We start from the raw sequence: 10345 nt of genomic DNA on the forward strand, positions 1-10345 counted from the left end.
CAATCCTGTTTTTCATTTTTAGAGCGTGATAATCAGCCTTGTAAGGTATGCAACCAGTAGAAATGAGCTTAAACATTTGGTTGACTTGCATAAAAACCAGAACACTGTGCAGGTGTAGGGGCCTGGTTAGATCAGGAAGATTGCAGACCCTTGGTCTAACAGGGCTTGTTGCTTTGAGTTTACTGTGTGCAAGAGGGCCACCAGCTGGTTGTTGTACTGTAGTGCAGGTTGAAGCCTGGAATCCAGCTTCTACTCCATACAGATCCCTACAATCGTAGTTGGTGGCAGTCAGTGATGACTTTTGTTAATGCGTTGTCCCAGAAAGCAGCTGTATTATAAAATCCCAGCCTACTATGTTTGAGCCACTATCCATTTGGTTTACTGTCATACACAACGTGTTGTTTAATTCTTCGTTCGGACGACAGAAAAATATCACAGGACACACACATACAGAAAAATTACATTTTCTGTAATGCAATTAAGAAACATGAAATGTCATTCTGGATTCATTACAAATCAACTGAAATATCGCAAGCCTTTTATTGTTTTAATATCGCAGATTATGGCTTACAGCTTAAGAAACCCAAATATCCTATCTCAAAATATTAGAATATCGTGAAAAAGTATACTAGTAGGCTATTCAACTAATCACTTGAATCGTCTAATTAACTCGAAACACTGCAGGGTTTCCTGAGCCTTGAAAAACACTCAGCTTGGTTCAGTAAACTAAATCACAAGTATGGTAGTGGTTAAGAGACGACATAAGATTCTCACAGTAACTGGTGTACTGACCATGGCATTACTGTCCTTGATTGGCCTGCCAATTCCCCTGACCTGAACCCCATAGAGAATTTGTGGGGTATTGTGAAGAAGAAGCTGAAAGACACCAGAGCCAACAATGCAAATGAGCTAAAGGCCGCTATTGAAGCATCCTGGGCATCCATAACACCTCAGCAATGCCACAGGCTGATTGCCTCCATGCCACGCCGCATTGATGCAGTAATCTGTGCAAAAGGATTCCCAACCAAGTACTGAGTGCATTAATGGACATTTTCAAATGTTTGATTTTGTTTTGCTGTTATAATTTTTATTTTTTTACTTGGTCTGAGGAAATATTCTAATATTTTGAGATAGGATTTTGGAGTTTTCTTCAGCTGTACGCCATAATCAGCGATATTAAAACAATAAAAGGCTTGCGATATTTCAGTTGATTTGTAATGAATCCAGAATGTATGACATTTCATGATTTTTAATTGTATTACAGAAAATAAAGAAGTTTATCACAATATTCTAATTTTCTGAGACAGTCCTGTATTTAGCTTCGTATTATCACATGATTGTGGATCAGGTGGATTCGTAAACATGGCTGGTCTTTCCGCGTGGGCTGGCCTTTTCTTTTGACGGCTCCTCCTCCTCCCGTGATGTGGGAAAGTACGCGAAGCAAAGCAAAGCAAAGCAGGGCAGAAAGCTATGGTTCTGTTGTTGTAAGACCAAGATTAGCGATTGAGTATGTATCAGATGCTGTTTTTCCTTCTTACAGACTTAAAATTGCTGGATGAAGTGCTGTAGATTGTCCCTGACACGTTGTCCAATTCAAATGTCGTATTGCTCTAGCTAAATGTCAACTTTTAAGCCAACTGTTTGCGACTGTGCTGTTTGTTTGGTGGGACTTGAGCGAAAGTTAGCCTTCGTAGACTCTGGTGGCTTTTACAACATTTGTAGTTTTCTGAACGCGTTTTCTTATCACAGTAGCCCAGTGGTGCCGTACCGTGTTTAATATTATGTGTTGAAACGAGGAAGCCAGCTGAAGCTAATTGGCGTTTTAGCCGTTAGCTCAGTGGCTCACGGTTAGTTAGCCGGGCTGCTAGCCCGTGGGTGTTTGTGTATGTTAGGACATAGTTTAGCGATTAATTGTTAATGTTAGGACGGTAGTTTTATTCCACACGTGTTAACTTACACTGTCGTTTACAATCTGGTATTTACATGTTTTTGTCGTTGTTTTGTTTTAGGTTTATATTTCAGTGTTGTTGACTTGGGTGTGATAGCTTGCTAACGTCAATGTTAGCAGCTAGCCTGTACGTGTAAATGCTTTGCACTAGCATGGACCTGTTGAACTCTCAGTTCCTGGACAAGATGAACAATAACATCGGGAGACTCCACTTCGACGGTCAGTTTACCATTTTATTTTTTATATTTATACGAAATATAGATTTTTTTTAGTACTATAGTTCATCAAGCCACAACGCTGTAGTAGTCTTTAGTTTTTAGTTAGACAAACAAGTTAGTTTGGCTGCGCGGTAAATAAACACTGTTCTCAGTTTGTAATGGTCAGGTTTCCTGATTAAAAATGTAATTTTTTCGAACCATAAGCCAGAAATGCAATCCATTTAATTTAATTTAATTGTAACACTCATTTTATTAATAAAATACTAACGTTGTAGTTCTGATTATTACATTATGTATTTTACACAAAAGCAAAAATGTACAGACAAAATTTTTCAGATTGGCCAAAAGATTAATTTTAGTACACACACACACACACACACACACACACACACACACACACACACATATATATATATATATATATACTGCCTTTATTTATAAACTGCTTTATAATAACCAAGGTCAATAAAGAGAATATCAGTAAAATAAAAATAGACTAGTAAAACCCAGACAAGCTAAAACGGACAAAAAAGATGGTGGTTAATATAATTACAAATATTTATTGGACGTTTGTTGTATTTCCTTGATATTTATTTATAGTGTCTTGCTTAAGTCCTAAATAACCCTTCAATTTTTTCACATTTTGTCAGTCTAGAATCTTGACAGGTCGGGGATAAAATTCTGGAGGGGTTTAATAAAGGGCTAGGTAATAAAATAGCGGATCACTGTTCATATGCCGTGCAAGGAGAGTATTAATCAGATGCAAGAGGTGGACGGTAACTCCAAGGCAACTGCAGAGACCCACAGCTCTGGTGGGAGACTCTTGTCTACATGACAAGTGTTACTCAGAAGTGACAAAAAGAAAGTAAGTTGTTGAAAGAAAGCCATGAGAAGTACTGGGGATACTTGCTGGTATCTCTCCTTACTACTGTTATAAAGCTGTTTAGCAATGGTAGCCAATGGTAGGCGTCAATATTAAGACCACATCATAGCAAGATAAAGTAAGGTAAGAAAAAAGCAGCACAGCTATTAACAAAGGTCTTTTATGGAGCGCTAACTGCTGCTACTGTGTGTGGATGTGTAGTAAGAGACATAAGAGTGACGTTAAAACCAGATAAATTGCAACATTCAGACTGCGGACATTTTGAAGAAAATCCGATACGTATCCGAATTAGTACCACATAAGGAAGTGGCCCAGATCAGAATTTTTTGGGGGTGAAAAGATCGGAATTGAGCCGTTCACACTGCCGTGAAAAAGACGGATATGCGTTGCACATGGGCAGAACAATCTGATTTGGGCTCCGTTTACCTGCAGTGTGAATGTAGCTAAAGTCAAACTACTGTGTTAGAATGACCAGGTCTGTCTATAATTTCATTCAATTAATAATCAGGTGAAGGACGAACGCTGCTGTTCACTGATGTTTTATGTTTGATCTAACGGAGAGCATCACATCAAAACGTTTGTCTGTAGATTTGTTAAGCTAGTGGAGAAATGCTAATGTGTTTAAAACTTCTTACAAGAAACCTCCCTGTCAAATTAAAAACACTTTGCAATGACCGATTATATAAAAGCTGCTGCTTAAACAGAGTTGTTTTTAAGGGTACGATAAGCTGATGAGTCGTGACTTTTTATTTAGAATTAGCAAAGAAATATTCTGAACAGTTGTTGTAGTTGTTTTATCAAGTCAAACTGCGGAAGAGCGTTCAGCAAGAATCCATATTTTGATGAAAAACAACAAATGTCGAATGTAAGAAATGAAGTAACGGCTGACGTTTTTTTTCTTTTTTCCACAGATGAGTCCAGGATCCACTCCCTGTCTGCTGCTGTGTCCACCCTAACTGGGCCTTCCCCACACTGCCCCAACAAACGGAAGTATGGGGGCGAACAAATGGAGAACAGACTCAACTGTGATGGCGACCAAATGACCAAAACGAGCCGAATGTTTGCCTCTCGTCTGTAAGTACACTTCCGAGCAAAACTCACTAAAATCAGAATTAGTCCACTGACATTTCTTATACAGTTTGATGTAAATCAGGAATAGTTGATTTGAATAATGAAGACATATTTTTAGCATGCTGTAAATTAAACGTAATGAACACTCTTATTTGTCTAACATACAACAAATTAAATACCGAGCAACCTTTTGGTCAAAACCCCCTAGCACAGGAGTCTGCAACCTGTGGCTCTGGAGCCGCAAATGGCTCTTTGGACCTTCCACAGTGGCTCTTGGCTACAAATTTTTATTATGGTATTTAAATGTAGTAATGATAATAAATGCAGGTTTTAGCAACGTTTTCTTGGACTAATTGCTTTTAATTTTCACAACAGAATTATGCTAAAAGTGCCAGTAATATTTAATTTTAAATCAATATTTTTCTCATTATGTTGGAAACTATGATTTTTTTTACATCATCATCCACAAATAACAACATCCCATCCATCCTATTTTTTTCAAACCTCAAAATAGACATAAAATGTCATTTCTTTACTGATGACAACATATTTCCTACAGTAGATCTTTATCACAAATTATAACTTGTCTTTTTTTTCAAAACCTACGCAACATTTGCGGCTCTGAACGAGTTTAATTCAAGTGGACTGTAGGCAAAATGGCTCTTTATACTGTAAACGTTGCAGACCCCTGCCCTAGCATAAGGCATTTTCTGTTTTTTCTCAAATCCTTACATTATTAGTAGAGCTGGAAACAAGTGGAGGTAAACATTGAAACCTTTAAATTTGTCTCTTTTTTTTTTTTCCCTTTCTTTAAATCATTTCATCACTAATCCCCGTAAAAAACACCTTGAAATGCCGGCTCATAAATGTCACACAGATTTTTCAGGTTGTGCGGAAACATTTGCTTCTCCCTCATTTGTACTTCCAGCCTGCGCCATGCAGAAAGCTTTTGGTTGTCTAACGTCTTGTCTACTCCCTATGCTGTTTTTTTTTTATTTTAAAGCGGTAAAGCTGCTGAAATGTAAATCGTGTACAAATAGGTGAAGCTGGCGGGGGGTATTTTTGATCTGAAATTGTTTTGCACAGGGCACATCCGTCTGCTGGAGACAACCGCAACGAGCACTGGAGCTTCAGCCACAGCCCTGTGGAGCATATTACTTCTTCCTCTAATGGGATCCATGGGAACAACCCATATGCATCCATTTCTGGCTACACTATAGAGCAGCCTCTGGCTCTGACCAAAAGCTACAGTGATGCTGAAGTGTCGAGGGCCGTCCTAAGTGGAGCCACGGAGCGGCAGCAGGTACGTTGATGAGAGCCTTTGATTTAGAATTTAAAACTCTGCTCTCTGGTAAACGGGGAATGTGCTTTTATGTTTAATGAATGAGTATATTCCCTTTATATTCCTATATTACCAGATGGAAACATTTTAAAACACTAGCCTTAAATCAGAGGCTGTAGATTAGTGGGCGGAGCCAGATGTGGTAGAAACTGTGCAGAATTGGGCTGCAGCCTTGTGTAAGACTTTATACAGGAAAACAATCTGCTTTTTTTCTGAGGTTTGGAATAGAAATAATTAGTAAATGCACTGCAAAACGGACCTAAAAATAAGCAAAATGTCCTTGATTTGTCCTTGATTTGAGCAGGTAAATAAGACCATCTGCCAATGGAATGAGTATTTTGACCCCTAAATTAAGATAGAAAATTTTACTTATTTTTAGTTCCGTTTTTGCAGTGTGGTTGCATATTAATTGCTTTAGTCCTCTAGTTGTAGAGGGATTTGAATTGAGTTTCATTTGTGAAAAGAAGATTACGACTAAAATTAATTGATCGACCAATAATTGGTGATCACAGCAGAAAACTTCTTCATAGAAGAAACTTAACGCCCGGTATTCAGTACAGCAGCTTAACCTTCTCCTCTTTGCATAACAGTTATTGTCTTAAATCCGACAAGCTAAATGAGATGTATACCATGGCATGTTCTTAAAGTTAGATATGTATAGCATTTTAGTCCTGTGTGGTGTTTTAGAAATAAAACTGAATTGGATTTGGCATTATTCTGAAAAATTATAACTTTTTATGTACCCAAAAACTTTTGAAACCTTTATGCTAAACATTTATGTCCCCCCCTCTTTAAGATTCAAATTTTGAGTAATTATAGTTTATTGCTTTTTTTTAAGTATTTACAAAATGTTCCTTAAGAACTCATTAGTACTAGGCTTGTCAGTACATGTAAAATATGAATGCCAGACACGGCATTATCAACCCATTCTTTCTCTTATAGCTTTATCGTATGAAAATTCCTCACGTGTTCATTTTTCCTTCTTCAGAATCGGCCCTCAGTCATCACGTGTGCTCCAGCAAGTAACCGTAATTGTAACCTCTCACACTGCCACATGAATGGCTGCCCTCCCACTCCACCTGATGATCAAAGAAAGGCTAATGGTAACCCAAAACTTAACTACATTATTCTGATAATCTTGTGTAAAATGGGACATTTAAGCAAACTATTAGTTTGGGGAACCCATGCGTTCACGAACATTTGAACAGGTGATACAGCAAAGACAAATTTCGGCTTTACTGGCCTCCCGTATTTATCTTCTTTGCCACTGTTTTTTTTTTTAATTTATTTTTTTATAGCATATTTCCGTTAATTTACGTTTAGGTAAAAGGAGCTATTTTGTCGTGTAAATCCACAAATGCTCTTATGAAATGTTTTCCTCTGAAAGTTTTTGTTTCCCCTTATAATCAGCAAATATGATAAAGAATCCTTTACATCCTATTTAAGTTTCACGCCTAAATGACAAATGGTTTCACTTTAAATGAATTTATTTACATTTAAAAATAGGCTTGAAGTTCATGTTTTGTTTATCTTTGGTTTTGAAAAGAATTTGAAATAACTTTTTAAGTTGCATCTTTTTATTGCTTTAAAACGGCAAAATAATAGCAAGTTATTAAATTTTCTTTTTGAGCGAAGCGCTTGATAATCCGTTCTATTCTTCGTCTTTCTACCATTTCTAGCCAAGACGGTGTGCGACCCTGTTATCGAGGAGCACTTCCGTCGCAGCCTTGGAGAAAACTACAAAGAAGCTGAGGCTGTGGCCAATTCGGTGTCCATCACCGGTTCTGTGGATGACCACTTTGCAAAGGCACTGGGTGACGCCTGGCTTCAGATCCAGGCCAGGGGGGCGGGCCACCAAGCTCCAGAGGACGACCCATAAGTTTCAGTCGAAATGTATTATTTTTTTAATTTTTTTTCTGATTTTGTTGCACGTGAGAGTGGAAAATTCCTCTTCTCACTTCTCGCCAAGAATCAACTTCTCTTAGCCAAGAACAGTAAAAGGCACATGGCGCTCACATGGGTGGTTCTTCTCTGGACCTCAAGGTCAATCTGTTAAAACGTTCAGCTCATTTTTCTTTTTTTCTTTTTTTTTTTCATTTAAAAATAATGACTTCATTTCAAATCTTTTGCTAATTGTGGGAAAATGTGTATTCATACTGTAAATTTCAGAATAGAGATTCCCAAAGTTGCCAGCTGTCCGCACGACAACTTCTCTTTCACCTGCCTGTCACCTGCTTTAATAGCCAAAGACCTCCGCTGCCGTTCTCCATCCGCCTGTAAGCCATAAATCCATCCTTTCATAGTCACTCTAGGATCACACTGCTTTCCAATCAATATTACTTGAAAATGACAGCTATGTCTCTTTTGCACTATTGTGTTCTTGACCTTTTGGGGTAGCAGGTTCCCCCGCTGGAAGTGATATGTGCAACGATGCGTTTTGAGATTTATCGGAAGATCGCGGCCTTGTTGCTTTCAGAAAACACTAGTTTAAACCGTCGTTTCTAAGATGGCGACCCGGATTTATCCGCTGTTTAATAACCCAAGTTCGCTTGTACACTCACTACGTCTAATTCCACTAATATCAATCCTAGTCGAACTTTAACTAGAAAGCCTGTTTCAAATAGCTGGTTTCTATTACGAACTTTATCCTTTACCGTGTATTTAGCCAGATTTTTATTTTTATCTGTAATATTTTAGAAATAGTCACTGCTGGTACAGTTGTACTCCTTGTATTTTTTTGTATCTGGTTTCCATGACTCTGTTTAGGTGCATATCTTAGCATCCATCTACAGATCCCAGCCTCTGGCCAGGCTGTCTTTTTGCAGTTTCACCTGCTGCGTTTAATCTTGCGACTCTGCGGAGCTGGATGTTGTCGCTTAACACATGACTGAATACAACTGAATCTACGTCTTTGTATCATAGTTGATAAGCAGTGACTTTATTTATTCTCCACGTGTTGATTTATGATGTGAAAGTTTTGCTTTGGAGAGGATTCCTCAGCTACTTTTGTTAACAAAGAAGTTGATTTCACTTTGCAATATTAATACAAAACATAAATAGTCTTAGTTGTTTTTTTTTTTTTTTACTTGGCAGACATATTCCACCACTGCTGTTTTGATTTTTAGCAGTCTCATTAGTTGTTTAGCGAGCACCGTTACAATATTTTATGTTGTTCCCTCCTTAGATCTAAATGCCTTTAATGTTGCCAAATTTCTTAATTAAACATAGAGGGCTTAAGAGACCAAATTCCTGATGCAGTTCAGGTTGATAAAATCTGGAAACATTTAATGTGTTTTGCCAAAGTCTTCTTACCCTTCCAACGTTTTCACATTTTCTTATATTAAAACCAGACTTGTTTATGGATTAAAATGGATTGCAATGTGGTAAAAAACAAAAAAGTAGTTTAAAATTGTGGAAGGAAAATGGTGTTTTCTAAAAAAAAAAAAAAAAAAAAAAAGTCACCTCTCCTGTGGGGAATCATTAGTTCAACACCTAACTGCATCTGGAATTAGTCGACAAAATGTGACGACCCATAGCTTCTAGGAAACATTTTCAGTTTCTGTTGAAGTAGAGCCACAAACGAAACAAAGTGTTTTTTATGGGATTTTACATAATGTTGCACATAGTTGTGAGGCGGAGAGAAAAGGATGCAGAATGTTCAGCGTTTTTTTTTACAAATACGTCCAAGGCCTGTGTGTCAATACTCTGTAAGCTGACCCGGTCATTCTTAGACTGGCTGTATGGTCCTGCTGGAGTCTTTTGCAGCGTCAGGCAGCCATTGTTTCTGGGTTTAAGCTTCCCTGTCGGTGCTGAAAAAAGGCGTCCCCTCAGCATAATCCTGCCACCAGCATGTCTCCCCATAAGGATGGTTCATTTTGTGACTTGTGACAAACTTTAAACGGGACTTCTCATGATCAGTGCGCTGTGAGATGAGATTATTTTCACCTAATCCTGCTTTAAATGTCTCCAGAATATTCTTCCTGACCCTTCCTGACCTGTCCTACTCTGTCTAAGTTTGTTTTCTAACAAACCTTTGAGGACTTTGCAGAACAGCTGGATTTATACTGACATTGAATCTTACAATGTGTGACTCTATTTACCAATGAGATGACTTCTGAAGGCGATCGGTTGCACTGGATTTTATTTTTAGGGACGTCAGAGGGAAATGCTGATAGTTTTTTGTTAAATTTTTGCGCATGCCATTTTCTTCCAACTCACAAGTATGAGCTACTTTGTTTGTATATCATGTAAAATCTCACTAAATTACATAAGTCTATAGCTCTAATGTGACATTTGAAAAAAATTGGACGGCTAGAAGACTTTTCCAAGGCACTACATTCTTCACTGTTACTTTTTTGACAACATTGCTCTTCGGTGTTCTAAAGATACTTTTCTTTATCAATTAACTTTTTAACACCCATGCTTTTCTTATTATTAAACTTTTTATATAATCTTTTCTACTTTATTTTACACATCCAAGACCATCATTGCGCAGTGCGGAATGATCAATATTTGGTTTCCTTTAAGAGTAATCTACTTTTAGGTGGAACGATACGATGCAGCCTGTCTTGTTCCGTGTTCCTTAGTCAGTGCAGGAACACAAGGTTTTCTCACACGGTGGCTTCCTTTGTGCAGATTTCTGTAACAATTTGGAGTTTAAGCTTTGTTTGTGTTTGTAGAAGTGAGGGATTGTTATGGGATCTGCTTGTTTGACACAAGTAAAAGTTTCACTAATGTATTTGGCGTTATTAGGCCTGTATTTAATTTTTTATTATTTTTTTTTTCAGTTAGAGTACCTGCATCTTAAAGGCTGTATAAAGTTTTGGTTTTAGGAGTCATCCTTGTAGAAAATTATAAAGGGTTTTCCATCTTTATTTCTCTGG

At 37.7% G+C, this 10345-nt stretch overlaps 1 protein-coding gene across 1 annotated transcript; it reads left to right on the plus strand.

Annotated features, from left to right (window-relative positions):
* The first annotated feature begins 1406 nt into the window (after positions 1-1406).
* On the plus strand, positions 1407-8919 carry vgll4a (vestigial-like family member 4a). The gene is made up of 6 exons (XM_036139413.1): positions 1407-1507; positions 2010-2167; positions 3961-4123; positions 5207-5423; positions 6451-6565; positions 7142-8919. The coding sequence occupies exons 2-6, from the start codon at positions 2086-2088 to the stop codon at positions 7339-7341; spliced, it is 777 nt and encodes a 258-aa protein (XP_035995306.1). The 5' UTR covers positions 1407-1507; positions 2010-2085; the 3' UTR covers positions 7342-8919.
* The last annotated feature ends 1426 nt before the right edge of the window (positions 8920-10345 follow it).

This window comes from Fundulus heteroclitus, chromosome 1, assembly GCF_011125445.2.
Source record: "Fundulus heteroclitus isolate FHET01 chromosome 1, MU-UCD_Fhet_4.1, whole genome shotgun sequence".
Taxonomy (NCBI): Eukaryota; Metazoa; Chordata; class Actinopteri; order Cyprinodontiformes; family Fundulidae; genus Fundulus; species Fundulus heteroclitus.

Bases quoted from the DNA above. Each gene is read 5' to 3' on its own strand.
- vgll4a (XM_036139413.1), top strand. From the start codon at position 2,086: ATGCTTTGCACTAGCATGGACCTGTTGAACTCTCAGTTCCTGGACAAG. The intron at 2,168-3,960 runs GTCAGTTTACCA...TTTTTTCCACAG, and splicing joins CGGGAGACTCCACTTCGACG to ATGAGTCCAGGATCCACTCC. The intron at 5,424-6,450 runs GTACGTTGATGA...TTCCTTCTTCAG, and splicing joins GAGCCACGGAGCGGCAGCAG to AATCGGCCCTCAGTCATCAC.